Below are 15,719 nucleotides of genomic sequence, written 5' to 3'. Positions count from 1 at the left end.
AGAGGCTTGGACCATGAGACATCCATCCTCAACGCCTTCCTTTGGCCTCAGACTTTAAAAGAATGGGACAGACAGCCTTGATGTCTTCCCTGGTGGCTCCGAAATTAAGATGAGAAATTAAGAACAGCACTGTTCCGGGCGATGGATTCTGGATCCCACGAGACTTGTTAATGATGTCACTTCTATTATCAGCAAACCCCAGAGTGACCACCCCTACTGTCCCCTGTGAAGTTGCTGGTTATCTCCCAGCTCTAGGGTCCCATAGGGGAGCCATCTTGAAGAAAGAGTCCCAGCAGGTCTGACTCCAAGGAGGGGATGAGGGTTTAATGAGTCATGGCTCAGCTCCTCTCCAGCTCTTTCCACTAAGCCCAGGTGTGGCAACTGCACAGAAGATCACTGGGTAGACCAGATTTGACAGGTGAGTTGGCTGGGGAATGGAGGACACAGAGACAGGCAAGGGCTGAAGCGGTGGAGAAAGTCAAGGACACTGGGAACGTGCAGGGTCACAGTGCAGTCCGGAGACACTCACTAATTGTGTGGATATCCCAGTCCCAGCAGGCACATCAGCTGGGCACCTGGTCTGCATGACCCTGGGCCAGACACTGCGACAAGCCTGTCAGAGATGCATATCTGTAGGTGTATCTGGGAGGAGGGACTTGGCATGAGGCTAAGCCCAGAGACCTGGAGGTGCTTAATGAGTCACAGCAGAGGGTCCTCAGGTCAGAGAGGCAAAGGGGAAAGTGGTGGAGCCAGGTGGAAACCAGGTCTAAGTCAGAAGCCAATCGACTTACGCTCTGTGCTTCATGCACACCTCCTTTTCCATGGCAACAGTATAATCAGAGCCTGTGAGAGCATGTGTGGACTTTCAGGTTGTGTGAAATGCAGTGACCCTGTGACTTATGAGTCAAGCTTGCAGCTGGGGCTTTAAAACAGAGCCTGGCTTGTGGCGGGGAGGGGGCTGGCTCTGTCAGTAAAACGTTTACAATACAAGCGTGAGGACCTGAGTTCAGATCCCCAGCAGTCCCATTAAAACAGGGCATAGCACCCAGGTATAACCCCAGCGCCAGGGGAAGGGAAGGACAGAGGCCAGTCAGTGCATCTGAATCAGAGAGCTCCAGATTGGGTGAGAGACCCTTCCTCGGAAAAGCAAGGAGAGGGGCTGAAGACAGCAATCCGCATTGGCCTCTGGCTTCCACAAGTGCTTGCACATTGAACACACACACTAATTAGTGGAATTCTTAACATACATCTAAGGGGCTTGGGCTGTGAGACAGTCACCTCTAAATCCCTTTTCAGCCAGATGCACAGAGGACCTCAAAAATGTTTATTGACCTGGAGGAGGTCTTTTCTAAATGCTCATTTTACAGATGTGAAGACTGAGCTCAGAGGCCCAAAGACAGCAATTGAGGTAGAAGGCTGACCCAGCAGCCAGGACTCTTGGTTACCAGGTAGGTTCAGATCTTTGTGACTGACTGGCTAAAGAAACAACCTCTCTGGGTGTGGCCTTGGATGAGTGTCTGGCCTCTTCTTACCCTCGGTTCCTTCATTTTCTGAGGAAGCATAAGTACACCCCAGCAGGACTGTGTGTTAGGGATGCTGTCTGTGGAGTGTGGCATCTGCCTGGGTATTTGGATGATTGCTTCCTCTCTTCCTCTCTCTGGCTCACTAATGGACTCTTAGAGAATTCCAGCAGGGAAAACCCTACCAGAGAGATGGCCTCTTAGCTTTAGTAGCCTGAAGCACCCAAAATACCTTTGGAATGTGTAATTCAGAATAAAATTACTCCGAGCTACAGAATAACGGTAGAAAGGAATCTAATGCTATTACACTATGCCGATGCTTTCTAAAACATAGTAGCAAATGTCAAATTCTTCCGGCAGCCTTTTCAGGGCTCCCAGACCTTGTGAGCTCCAGCACGCTCCACTAGAACAGCATCTTAGGGGAGCAAATACTTCCAGTGCTTTTGGGGTGAGCACAAAAGCCTCAGCATGTTAGGCTGCTCAGTGGTCCAGGTCCATAGGGCAGCTAGACTCCCTGCAGACTTATCCCTGGCCCGAGGGGGAGGGCAGCTGATCCCTGAGACTGGCTGCTAGTTTTTTTTTTTCATCTGATAACCAACAGTCCAATTCCCCTGTGATCTTGGGATCATTGCAGTCCATTTCTGAGCCCCATTCTGTGTTCCCTTCCGTATAATGAAAGGGTTGGCTTAAACCAGTTTCATTGATTTCATTACTAATGGCTCCTTCATCACTGCTGCATGATCACCGTCAAAGTGAGAGACGCTGAAGGAGCCACATGGGGCTCCTGGGAAGAGCCGGGGCGCCTTGGTCAGTCGAAACACTCAGGCTCCATTGCCACCCCAAAAGTGCTCGCAATTGGGGCAGCCAGAGTCACATTAGTAATCGGATGGTGATGAAGAGATGTGCAGGGACTTTGTGAGCCCCTAAGCCAAACAGAATCAGGGAAAGCTTCTTGGAGGAGGTGACATCTGAGACAGTGTCACAGAAGTACAGGACGAGAGGAAGGGCTTGTGGGTGGCCAAAGTATTGGGCTGGGAACACTTGGCGGTCAAGACCTGCCTCCGCAAGGCGTTTGCTGGTTTCTCCATTTCCTTGACACCGACCTCTCTCTCTGTTTAGTAGATGGAGCAGAGAGGGGAAGAGGATGTAGTTGGATTCAACGGTTTTGAGTGTCTGTCCTTTGAGACCCAACTTAAACCAAGGCTGTGACCATTCCATGCACTGTTGACTTCTCTGCCTTTTCAAGGCATTTAGGGGAAATGTGGTTTGCATCTATTCAGCATTAGGGAACCAGGTGGCAGTCACCTGCAGGCTGGGTCTAGGTCACTGTGAGTTAATTCTCTGTTGTTTTACTTCCCGGCTCAGACTATGGAGGTGACTCCCAGACACTTTCAAAGGTCAGAAAAACATGTCACCATGCTTCCTTGTTAGTGGAGAGGCTAAGTGGCTTCACTTCACGCTTGAAGAGACTGACAGGCGTCCTCTGAGAACGATGTTCCACTAATGAAATGACACTGTTGGCTGGAGGAGTAGAGGAAGGAAGGGACTCTATGCCTCCTCTCATAACACCTGGGCCTCCAGACTCCCCGAGCAGAGAAGTCAAAACTCAGGGTCGATGGGGAGAAGTCCAGGCTCAGTCCCAGCTGTGGCCAAAGTCAGTGTTAACTGGACCTATTCATCAAGTTCTTAATTTCAAATATTGGAAACTTTAGTTCTGGGATATTTCTTAATAGATTCCAAGTTTCTGTGGAAATTCTCTATGTTTTAGTCATTTTTACAGACATTTTCCTCTTTACAATATAAGTATTCATACCAATGTTCTTGTTTACACATTTAGGTACTAGACTTTTAAAATCAATTCATTTTTACACTTTAATTTTTTTATTTTGCAATACTGAGAACTGAACCCAGGGCCTTGTACATGCTAGGTAAATGCTCTACCATGGGGCTTGTTCACTCCCGGTCTTAGATCATTTGTATGCCATTAATAGTATATTTTCCTCTTGGTCATATTTCCCTGACTTTTCATGTCTGATATTATTGTGTGCTGAATGTTATTAAAGACAGATTCACCGGACGCTTTGGATGACAGACGTGCCTCACCTGCCACACCTCCCGTTTCTCTCTTAGGCAGGCAGTCAGGTGCTGAGCACTTCAGAGTAATTGGTGCTTGAATTGGTTTTCCGGTTGCTTCAGTCCCAGGAAGAGTAGCCTTTCCTGGGGTGTGGTTCTCTCTCCTCAGTGATGCCCGTGAGAGAGGTGTTTCATTCTGAAGGGTACCAGTAAGCGTCTTCACTGCCCTTCCCACCCACCTCCTCACCCTTCCTTCCCACATCCACACAGCTTCAGATCTTTGGGAAATGTCGAGAGAAGAGTAGAGTATATGTGAAGGACAAGCCGTCCCCTCTGGACTTTTAAGTGTCAGCAGCTCCTGGGGAGATCTTAGTCTTCTAGAAGAACGGTAAAGCCTAGCTCTCCAGCTCCTTCTGCACAGCCCCAGAATTCATATGACTTATGGGAAAGACTAGTCCTACATTCAGGGTGCTTTACTCTACTTTGTAAACCTCTTTTGATTGACAGAAACTTGCTGGTTTCTCCCATATACCCAAGTTCCCATGCCTAGTTCCAGCCACTCCCATGATGGCCACCAAATCAAATACTCTCTGAGGGGAGAAAATGATCGTATATCGCTATGGAAGGTCCCCAAGCCTGTGAAAGTCCAACTCATTCCATCTTATTGAATCTGTGCCTCTTCAGGTTGATTTTTAGAATGTGGTGGTACAAACCTGTAATCTCAGCCCTTGGTAGGCTGCGGCAGGAGGCTCAGGAGTTTAAGATCAGCCTTAGGTACATGGTGAAGCAAAGCCAAGCTACAAGAGATCCTATCTCAACAAAACGATGACTTACGTCTTTTATCCAGGTTTCCCTAGTTGTTACAACGGAGTGCCGGCTGCCATGGCCGACCACACCTTGCTAGAAAGCAGAAGCCTGGATACCCAGTTCCCATGCGGTCAGAGGAGTCTCAGGTCCAGGAGCACAAGCAAGGAGGTGACCTGGTGAATGTATGAACTGCGGCGTGCTACCGAGAACCTCGGACAAAGCTGTCCCTCCAAAGGTATGTGCTGGAACTTTGAGTGAGTGGAAAAGTCAAGAGTGGGTTGAAGACCTTGGTGTGAGAGTTACTGCAACCTAAGTCGTGTAGTGTGCAGTCTGAGTAAGCCCCAGAGCGAGTCTTACCAAAGTACTTTTGTGACAGTGACCAATGACCAACCGCTTACCTGACTTTCCCACAGGAAAGTTGGGGTTTGGGTCATTGTCACCTAAGCCACGTATAATAACTTCTGTTTGGTAGATGGCGAATTGGTATTTGGCAGATTTGGGGCTCAGATGGTAGAAGTCAATCCCACAGCCCACCACCAGACCTCTAGAGTTGGTTATAAATAACTGTGCTCAGACTAATTAAGGATAAACTTTACGGAATCACTACAATGGAATTCTTTCCCTGTATTTCAGATGTCCCAGCCACCCATGACCCAGATCGCTGGTTTTGTCCTACTATGAAGGCTACGACCTGCAACGGATCGGTAGATGGCTCTACCGTCTTCTACCTGATGGGCATCCCCTCTCTACCAGAGTCCTTCTACCTCCCCGTCTTCTTTCTCTTCCTCCTCTTCTACCTGCTCATCCTGGCAGGGAACACTCTGATCCTGGTGGCCGTGGTGACAGATCCCAGCCTCCACAAGCCCATGTACTTCTTCCTAGTCAACCTCTCAGCCCTGGACATCCTTTTCACCACAACCACTGTCCCTAAGATGCTGTCCCTGTTCCTGCTGGGAGATCACTTCCTCACCTTCCCTTCCTGCTTACTGCAGAGGTACCTCTTCCAAAGCTTCACCTGCTCAGAAGCCTTCATCCTGGTGGTCATGGCCTATGACCGCTATGTGGCTATCTGCCGCCCTCTGCACTACCCTGTCCACATGACCCCACAGACAAACACTGGCCTGGCAGCCAGTGCCTGGATCACCGCCCTCCTCCTGCCTGTCCCAGCAGTAGTGAAGACCTCCCAGATGGCATATAATAGCATCGCCTACATCTACCACTGCTTCTGTGACCATCTGGCTCTGGTCCAGTCCTCTTGTTCTGACACCAGCCCCCAGACCCTAATGGGCTTCTGCATTGCCATGGTGGTGTCCTTCCTCCCTCTCCTTCTGGTGCTTCTCTCCTATGCCCGCATCCTGGCCTCCGTGCTTCGGATCAATTCCAGGGAAGGGCGTTCCAAAGCCTTCTCCACCTGCAGCTCCCACCTCCTGGTGGTGGGCACCTACTACTCCTCCATTGCCATAGCCTATGTGGCCTACAGGGCTGACCTGCCCCTGGACTTCCACATCATGGGCAATGTGGTGTATGCTATCCTCACACCAATTCTCAACCCTCTCATCTACACCCTGAGGAACAAGGATGTCAAGGCAGCCATTACAAAAATTGTTTATCTCAAAAGCATGACGTGAATGTTTGCCCTCTTAATGCAGCTAACACTACCCTCAGGACTCTAAACAGCAATATTTAGCTCAGAGAAGAAACTCAATAAATACTACAGAATGGCCAAATTAATGAATGTAATGTTGTGCAATAAAAATTCACTCAAGCAAATAGCCCTAACTTCAGTCTTCACAGCTTGGTTCATGGTTGTTTCTTCTGTGCAACGAAATAATGTTAACCTTTCTTTTTACAAGAATCTGAGGTTATATAAAAGTTTCACTATTTAATAATTTTAAAAAAATTGCTAAAGTAAAAAAAATCTGCATGGTAAAAAAATTTTATACATACAAAGTGTATTTTTAAAATTGGAGGCTAAAATTCTGGAAACAATCTAGATGCCCCTCAACCAAAGAATGGATAAAGAAAATGTGGCACATTTACACAATGGAGCATAACTCAGCTGTAAAAAAAAAACAACGACATCATGGCATTTTCAGGCAAATGGATGGAATTAAAACAAAAATGTCATCCTGAGTGAGGTAACCCAGACCCAGAAAGACAACTTTGGCATGTACTCACTCATAAGTGGATATTAGATTTAAAGTAAAGAATAACCAGACTATAATCCACAGCCCCAGGGAGGCTAGGTAACAAGGAGGGCCCAAAGAGGGACTCATGGATTTCCCTGGGAAGAATAAATAAAAGAAATCTCCTGGGTAATTGGAGGGATGGGGTGGAGAGGACATGAAGGATAGAGTGGGGCAGGTTGGGGGCTGGTTGGAGGGGGGAGTAATGAAAGAGACATCTTGATGGAAGGTGGGGTGACATTTTGTTTGTGTTATAATAAATAAAGCTTTCCTGAAGATCAGAGTTCAGAGCTAAGCCACTAGTAACCCATAGAGGCCAGGCAGTAGTGGCACACACCTTTAATCCCAGCACTCAGGAGGCAGAGGCAGGTGGATATCTGTGAGTTCAAGGCCACCCTGGGCTACTGAGATTGATCCATGATGTGGAATTCCCCTCTGTATGCTATGAATACCATTGGTAAATAAAGAAACTGTCTTAGGTCTGTGATAGGGTAGGGTAGAGCTAGGCGGGGAAAACTAAACTGAATGCTGGGAGAAAGGAGGAGAGTCAGGGAGAAGCCATGGAGCTGCCAGAAATAGACATGCCAGAACCTTGCCGGTAGGCCACAAGCCCCGTGGTAAAATATAAAATAATGGAAATGGGTTAAATTAAGATGTAAAAGCTAGCCAATAAGAAGTTAGAATTAATAGGCCAAGCAGAGATTTAATTAATACAGTTTCTGTGTGGTTATTTCAGGAGTCTGGGCGGCCAGGAAAAGAACAAGCAGCCTCCTACTACAGATCCAGTCTAAAAGAAAAGCAGAGTCAAGCGGTGGGTCGCTCACACTTTTAATCCCAGCATTGGGTGTCACATACCTTTAATCCCAGCACTAGGGAGGTGGAGACGGGAAGGGATATGGCTGGGTGGAGAGAGAAGTATAAGGCAGGAGGAGACAGGGGCTCATGGCATTCAGTCTGAAGATTTGTAGAGATAGGGTCTTGCCCACTTTGGGCTGAGGATTCAGTAGAGCTAAAAAGTCTCTCTAGTGGCTGACTCCTCTACTTCTCTGATCTTTTAGCATTTACCCTATCTATGTCTGACTCTGGGTTTTTATTATTAAGACCAATTAGAATTCACACTACAGTGGGGCATCTCGGGGTTAGTGAGAAACCTGGTGCTAGAGAAACTCCCAGGAATCCACAAGGATGACCTCAGCTAAGGCTCCTAGCAATAGTGGAGAGGGTGCCTGAACTGGCCATCTCCTGTGATCATATTGATGAGTAGCCTAATTGCCGTCAGAGGACTTTCATCCAGTAACTAATTGACGCAGATGCAGAGATTCACAGTCAAGCGCTGGGATAAGTACTGGGAGTCTTGTTAAAGAGAGGGAGGAAGGATTGCATGATCAAGGGGGGGGGGTCAAAGTCATGATAGGGGAACCCGCAGAGACTGCTGACCTGGGCTCATGGAAGCTCACAGACTCTGGACCAACAGCTAGGAAGCCTGCATGGGACCGACCTAGGCCCTCTGCATGTGTGTGACAGTTATGTAGCTTGGTTTGTTTTGGGGCTCCTAGCAGTGGGAGCAGGACCTGGCCCTGGTGCTTGAGCTGGTTTGGGGAGCCTATTCCCCATGCTGGGTTGCCTGTCTAGCCTTGATGCAGGGGGAAGAGCTTGGTCCTGCCTCAACTTGATATGCCATGCTTTGTTGACTCTTCTGGGAGGCCTGCCCCTTTCTGAACTGAGCCAGAGGAGGAGGAGAGGTAGAAGGGAGGTGAGGGAAGGAACACTTGCCATTCAGTCATGAGAACCTGAGTTCAGGTCACCAGAATCCACATACATCCAGATGTGGTAGCTTCCATCTGAAACCTCAGCACCCTACAGCAAGATGGGAAGTGCAGACAAGAGAATTCCCAGAACCTCACAGATCAGCTAACCTAAAACACGCCACACACAGTGAACAAGAGCCCCCATTTTAAGGTAGAAAGGGAGTACTGACATGTGACATTGTCCTCCGACCTCCACAGGGATGCCATGGAATACCCGTGTTACCACCATACACAGAAACGCAAAAATGCACACAGATCACATACACACACAGTATTTTTTTTAAAAAAAAACTGCATGGCAAAAGATGTCCTATCAAAAAAAATTATAAAAGAAACGAAATAATACTGCCCTGGGGATGAAATCAACAGAAGGGCGAGACCCTCCCATAAAGCTTGGCTTCTGACACGCAATGGTCATAGACACAGAAAAAGCCCTTTATTTGTATTAGTTACTTTTCTCATAACTGTGATCAAAATACCTGGGAGAACAGTGTGAAGGGCAGATTTCTCTTCCTCATGATTTCAAAGGCTCACTCCATGTTTATTTGGCTCCATGCATTTAGACAGAATTTGTGGTAGTGGGAACATGCGGAGAGAAGGTTGTTCAACTCTAAACAGACAGGAAGCCAAGCAGGAGAAGCATGAATGGACCAAGACAAGCCATGACCTTCAAAGACACATCTCCAGTGAGGTAGCTTCTCCAGATAGGAAGTTTCTAGAACTTTCCCAAACCAGCATTAGTTAGGAGCCAAGAATTCACACATGAGCTGTGGGGCACCTTTCAAATTCAGATCTAATAGACCTCCAGGTATTGTTCATGAATTTGCTACTAATTTGAACATACAGTAGAAAAATTGGACCTGTACAAAAGCACCACCTTATCAAGTAGAAAAATGTCATATTGGGCTCAAACAGACCCAGAAGGTGTAAGTTGCATGAGCAGGCAGTTCAGACTTCACTGATACCCAGTCTCAAAGCATTCATATTTTTTTAACTAACTCTAACTATGGCCTTATTGGAAAATCTCTAGAATCAAATACCTTGGTGGGGGTGGACCTCAGAAAAGGAATTGCAAATCTTTCTTTAAATAGGCTATATCTTTTAAAAATTGAACTAGGACCGCATTACAACCAACAAAGGAAACAAATGCTATCAGTGGGCATATTCTATGAGAGGATCTCTGATTTTTCATCTAAGCTTAGCCCCCTAAAAAGTGAAATCCAAAGAGATGGGGGTGCATGCCAGTCTGCTAGCAATGGCGAACGGCTTCATTAAGTTATTTAGGACATTGGAAAGAACACGGGGAGAGAGGATTGGTGAGCAGTAGAAGGTCTAGTCAAGAGTCACATTTATCACCTCTCAGAATGGACCATAATTGCAGGAGAAAATGTGGGCATGCTTGGCGGCCAGCCTACTTGGCACACTGCACTTCTGAATAAGAAGCATGGCACACCATGCTCCTGAGCCAGAAGTTTGAAGTAGCGTGAGTGCCCGATAACTGGCCTGTGGACGAGTCTGTACTCTCCACATCAAGGTGCCACTTCTACACAGAGACCGTGGAGGTACGTGTAGGGTTAAAGAACCAAGCTCACGTCTGAGTTTGAGAACCCACCAATCCCTGAGCCTGCCCAAGCTCACGACTTGAAATCTCACCAATCCCTATCCTGGACATTCCCATCCTGGAAAGCTCCACCCCCAAGAAACCCTATCTAAAGCCCGCCTCCAGCTCAGCCCTTCCGCTGTTTCTGGCCCAAGCAGAGACAATCACCCTGTTGTGCCTTTCCCAATAAAACTTATGTGAAGTTTGCTGTGCTGTGTGACTCTGTGGGATTCCTTGGCTCCTGACTGCCAGGATGCCTTGCCCGTCAGAGCTGCAACACGGTAATGTCCGAGCTAACCGATCACAGCCAACAGGCTTCCACGTATAAGCAGTTGCCCATAGGCCGTAAAGCAGTTGCTCATAAGCTGTAAAGCAGTTGCTATTCCCCTGAAACCATCTCAGGATGCTGTCTTGCTGGGGACACCCCAGTAACAATGGCAATTTGGTACCCAAATGTGGGGAATATAAATACAGAGTGTAAGGGTAGAAGAAATGGGGGGAAGAGGTGCAGAATGGGTTAATTTGCCACCGAGTCAAAGAGCAGCTCAGATTCAGTTGGTAAAGTGCTAAAAGACACGGGAGTTAGAAACGTTTTAGTCTGAGTTCCTACAGATAAATCCTTGGTTTTCTATAGAGGGGTTTTTTTGATCTGGAGCTGTGGCGGAGAGCTTTGGATAATACAGGAAGTTGGGACTGGACGTTCCCTATCTGAATCTTTCTATCGCATTATTACAGCTACAATCGGATGTGGGGATGGGAGTTGGAGTAGGGGACGTAGTTAAGGCGCCACTAGCTTTTCTAGTAGCGAACAGAGATACAGACAGTGAAAAAGAAAACAGAGAGGAAATCAAGTGGCGCTCATAGAAACTCTTGCTGCGTCTGAAAAGAGGATGCTTCTGACAAGAAGGAAGCAATTGAGGCACCTGAAGGGTGGTTCAGGTGAAGGCTCTTCAGCAATACCCTTCCTTGACTGCGTTGCTTGAATGCTGTTGCTTAGAAGGTGAGGAATCTCAGTTCCTACCACATTTCCATCCTTTTTCATGGCTTTGTGCTAGCTAGCTGTGATGATTGCCTGCCAAAAGAACACCCAAAGTCTCAGATTTTCCAGGGAAATGAAATCCTACCCTGCAGAAACCTTTAACAAGGCATCCACATGACCTTAAAACCACGCAGTAGTTGTGGACTGGGTGCTGAGACGACAGATGTCAGTCTCCATATGCAGTGCAATTATTAGAATCCATAAGCATGGATTTAAACTTGCTAGAGCATTAGAAACAGCTGGTCGGAGGGTGGATGAGCCCTCAGGATTTTTTAATTTGGAAGGCACATTAATATGATCAATGTGAACTTGGGGGTAGCATCGAATGTGGAGATGTTACGGGGGAAGTAACATTTTCATCACCTGCGGAGCAGGCTTCTGGACCTCTTCAGTAAAGGCTGTGCCCTCTTCAGGGGACACCACAAATTTCAAAGATTTAAGACCGGGAACCCACTGGCCTTTTGCTAAATTTCTGGTAAGCACAAAGTTCTGTGAATGGAAAGTACAGCGTGTTGAGGTGGTTGACATGCTGTGAGCCAACTTGCTTATGATGAGGCCACAGCAGATATACAGAGCATGCCCCTCTGGATGACAGGATCATGGCCTGTCAAGAAATGGGGACTCAGACACATACTGCTGCTGGCGGTCTTTGCAGAGGCTCTTGCAGCAGCCCCTGTTGGTCCTGTCAACAAACTGGACATTTTAAGAGCAACTGCCCAGTGCAGAAAAAGGGTACTTCCAAAGAGTCACCTACTAAATGTTCCAGATGTCCAAAGGGCAAGCACTGGGTAAAAGATTGGGAATCTAAATATGATACAGATGGACAGTCACTTTCTATAACGTCTGCCCTCAGCCCGGAAGCCCTCAGCCCCACCCACAGAGGGTCTTTTTGTTTGTTTTTCTTTTGTTTTTCAAGAAGGATTTCTCTGTGCAGCCCTGGTTGTCCTAGGACTTGTTCCATAAACTGGTCTGGCCTTGAACTCAGAAATTCACCTTTCTCTGCCTCCCAAGCTCTGGGGTTAAAGGTGTTTGAGGGTCTTTTCCCAAAAGATTCTCTCAAACCAGATGGATATCAATAGGTCACAACCTAAAGTTTACTGGACTGTACCCATTGAGTCAGGAAAGCCCTGGATGGTTATATATTAGGAAGGAAAAGGATCTAAGGGGATTATAGATACAGGGGCAGATGTCTCCATTATTAGGATACAGTTGGTACCCACTGAGTGGGTTCTAACTGCAGGTCCTACTGTGAAGGGTGTTGGTGGTCCTTGTCTGTTCTAAAACATCCTCGACCTTTCTTACACGGAAGGATTCTGACAGGCTCACCATAAAAGCAAAGTCCTTGACTCCGGAAGGTCAATCTAAATTGTCTCTGGGGAATGGATGTATTAGAAATGGCTGGAACCAAGCCTGCCACTGATGACAAAGCCTTTTATGATGACCTAGAGATCATGAAAAAGGAACTGCCTCCTCATGCCCAATATGAGGGGCCATTGTTTCATTTCCTGAGCTCATAAAAATTCAATGGAAAACAGATGAACCTGTATGGGTAGGACAATGGTCGTTAAGTAAAGAGAAACTGCAGAATGATCAGGAATTAATACAAGAACAGAAATTCCTGGGTCATACTGAACCAAGACTCCCTCCCTGGATTCTATCTTTGCCATTCAAAAAAAAATATAGCTAAAGGAAGATGGAGATTATTACATGATTCAAGAGCTATTAATTTACAGATGAAAAGGATGAAGTCTTTAAAGCCTGGTCTCCCATGGGGTACTGCCATCTCGATATTAATAAATACAGGCTTGGATATCAAAGGCTGTTTTTACTCAACCCCACTACACTAAGAGGACAGAGAAAGGTTTGGTCTTTCTGTATCTGTGGCAAACAATGCAAATTCTGCTCAAAGATGGCAATGGAGAGTATTGCCTCAGGGATGAAAAAAATAGTCCTACTGTGTGTTGATAGCATGTATTTCAGGCTTTGCATTCTTTGTTAAATGACCTGTCTGTCTGTCACATTCGTGGATGACATTTTGCTTACTCATTATGATTTTAACAAATTAGAGGAAGTTTTTCAACTAATTCTGGCCAGTTTAAGCAATAGAGGTCTTAGAGTTGCCTCTTAGAAAAATATAACAAATCTTGCCTTTTAATTTTCTGGTATCTCTAACAGATTTACACACAATATTCATACACTCTCCTCAACTTCAAATTCCTAATCAAATTACACTAGGCACTCTTCAAAAGCTATTCGGAGACGTTAATTGGGATTAGGCCATATCTATGGGTCACTGCTGGTGATTTGCTTTGGTCTTTCAGACACTAGAAGGGGACCAAGGCCCTTCCTCAATGAGATTCATAGATCACAAAGCTCTATTATATCCAAGCAAGATTAAGGAGTCAGTAAACGCACTGGGCCACTGTTTCAAACCTAAACTGTGCTATTGAGTGGGTCCATTTGTCCTCAAATTTTCCTTCAAAGACCACAATGCAGTTGAATATGTTACATATCTTGATAAGACAGAGGAGACACAGAGCAGTTCACATAACTTCTATGGAGCTGGATGTTATAACATGGTCTTTCAGCAAACATGTAACTGATTCTCTTTATGGTAATAACTCTTTGTTCCAAACCAATACTTTTAGTTTCCCAGGAGTGGATAATCATTATCCTCCATGGAAGCCCACATATGTTTGAAGACTAACCACTAAAAAGAGCTTTTCTCTTGTCAATTCAGTACCTGTACCTGGAGTGGCTATGCTACTCACTGATGCTATTCCCATGAAGGAATATCTGTCACATTCATGGATGACATTTTGCTTACTCATTATGATTTTAACAAATTAGAGGAGGTTTTTCAACTAATTCTGGCAAGTTTAAGCAATAGAGGTCCAATACTGCTACCCGAGAGTTTAACGTTTGGAAGGCTGCGCCAGAGAGTACCCCACAACATTTAGAGTTAAAATTGTCCTCATAGGCATGAAGCACAAACCTCAGCCTATTCGCATGCGTGCTGACAGTATTTACTGTGCTCAGCTTATCCCTAGATTACCTGCTCCTTTCATAAGGACTAAAATGATGACTTCCCTTGACTTCCGTACCTTAGCTTTGCAAGTTGTATTACAACAGTGACAGAATCATACCTTTGTATCACTTATCAGAGCCCACAATCCTCTTCTGGGGATGCTAAAGAAAGGAAACGCTCTTGCTGATGAGACATCGTCGTCTCTAATGGTCTCCCTCTGGCAGGATGAGGTGACCATGCGCGATCGCATTCATCAGTCTGCAGGGTCCTCAAGAGCCCCCTTTCCTGCTTTAACTCATCATCAAACGAAGCAGATTGAGGATGCAATGCCTATGCTCCCTTTCTCCCTTTAGGACCTCTGCAAGGTTAATCTCCAGGGGTTAAAGTCACTGGCATTAAGGCAAATGCACGCATGCATATTGCTTCATCTTGTAGACATAGTTCATGTCACAATAAACCTTATTCTCACCTGCATATGGCCACGCCATTGTCAGAGGAGAAGGCCTCTCATGCCGTTACTCATTTGCTAAAATGCTTTGATAGCAGGACTGCTCTATAAGAACAGACAATGGCCCTGATTACCTCTCCTCTGCCTCTAAACAATTTTGTCCCCAGTGGGAAATTCAACATGTTCCTGGGAATTCTTACAATCCCCCAGGTGAAGCAGTACAACTCAGAGAACAAGTTGATAAATACCAAGGAGAGGAGGTCTGGGTCTGAACAAGGCTCACCCTCAACATTTTATTAATATGGGATTATTAACTTTAATTTTTTTTTTAGAAAACAGATGACAGAGGATACACTGCAGCTCATAAACATTGGGTGCCTTTGTCAGGGCCTATGAAGTTATATCTGGTGACCTGGAAAGATGCAATAACAGGTAAATGACAAACACCAGCCCCGTTATTTACCATTGGGGGGGCGTCTCCCTTATGTCTTTCCAGGAAATGGGTCACAACCCATCTGGATCCTGGTCCAGCTCATACCAGCAATGAAGCAATTAAAACTTAACTGCTGCAAGAGACAGAGGCAAGCAATGTGCTCATGTGTTTGTTTGTTGCACTGACTCCAAATAATGCCAGGGCTGAAAATTATTGGTCATCGGTACCTTACCCTCCCTTGTTATCAGGGTGGAGGTCAGAGGACCTTGTTTTCAGCTGTTTGCTAATGACTCCAATCTATTTCCTGATGTGCATCCTATAAAAGGAGATTTTAAAAGAGGGTACTCTTTGCTTTCGTTAACCCGTATAATCTATTTACCTATGCTATTGTCTCTTTAGTTGGCATATTCTGCTCGATGATCAATAGGCTCTGTTCTCAGGGAAGCAAAATGATAGAGGGGGGGAACTGTGGGAGAAAATACAGGTATGACTCAGTAACCAGCCTACTTGGCACGCTGAACTTCTAAATAAGAAGCATGGCACACCACTCTCCTGTGTTTTGCCGGAAGTCAGAACTGGATTCTGAAATAGTGTGAGAAGCTGGTAGCTGGCCTGCGGATGAGTCTGCATTCTCCATGTCTCCTTTTCTGTGCTTCTTCCACACAGAGACCCTGTGATATGAGCTCTCATATCCAATCTGAGGAAATGTACTAACCAATCACAGTCGCTAGGCTGCCACCATACAAGTGGTTGCTCACACGCAATAAAGCAGACGCT

The 15,719-nt window shown here is 46.1% G+C and overlaps 1 protein-coding gene across 1 annotated transcript; it reads left to right on the top strand.

Annotated features, from left to right (window-relative positions):
* Positions 1-5,043: 5,043 nt before the first annotated feature.
* Positions 5,044-6,106, top strand: LOC125401093 (olfactory receptor 2AT4). The gene has a single exon (XM_048435321.3). The coding sequence runs from the start codon at positions 5,078-5,080 to the stop codon at positions 6,026-6,028; it is 951 nt and encodes a 316-aa protein (XP_048291278.3). The 5' UTR covers positions 5,044-5,077; the 3' UTR covers positions 6,029-6,106.
* Positions 6,107-15,719: the final 9,613 nt, after the last annotated feature.

Source organism: Myodes glareolus, chromosome 24 (genome assembly GCF_982192425.1).
Source record: "Myodes glareolus chromosome 24, mMyoGla1.1, whole genome shotgun sequence".
In the NCBI taxonomy this organism is placed as follows: domain Eukaryota; kingdom Metazoa; phylum Chordata; class Mammalia; order Rodentia; family Cricetidae; genus Myodes; species Myodes glareolus.
The sequence above is the reverse complement of the archived record's forward strand: the minus strand, read 5'-3'. Positions and strand labels throughout refer to the sequence as shown.

Coding starts and splice junctions, on each gene's coding strand:
- LOC125401093 (XM_048435321.3), top strand. CDS start 5,078: ATGAAGGCTACGACCTGCAACGGATCGGTAGATGGCTCTACCGTCTTC.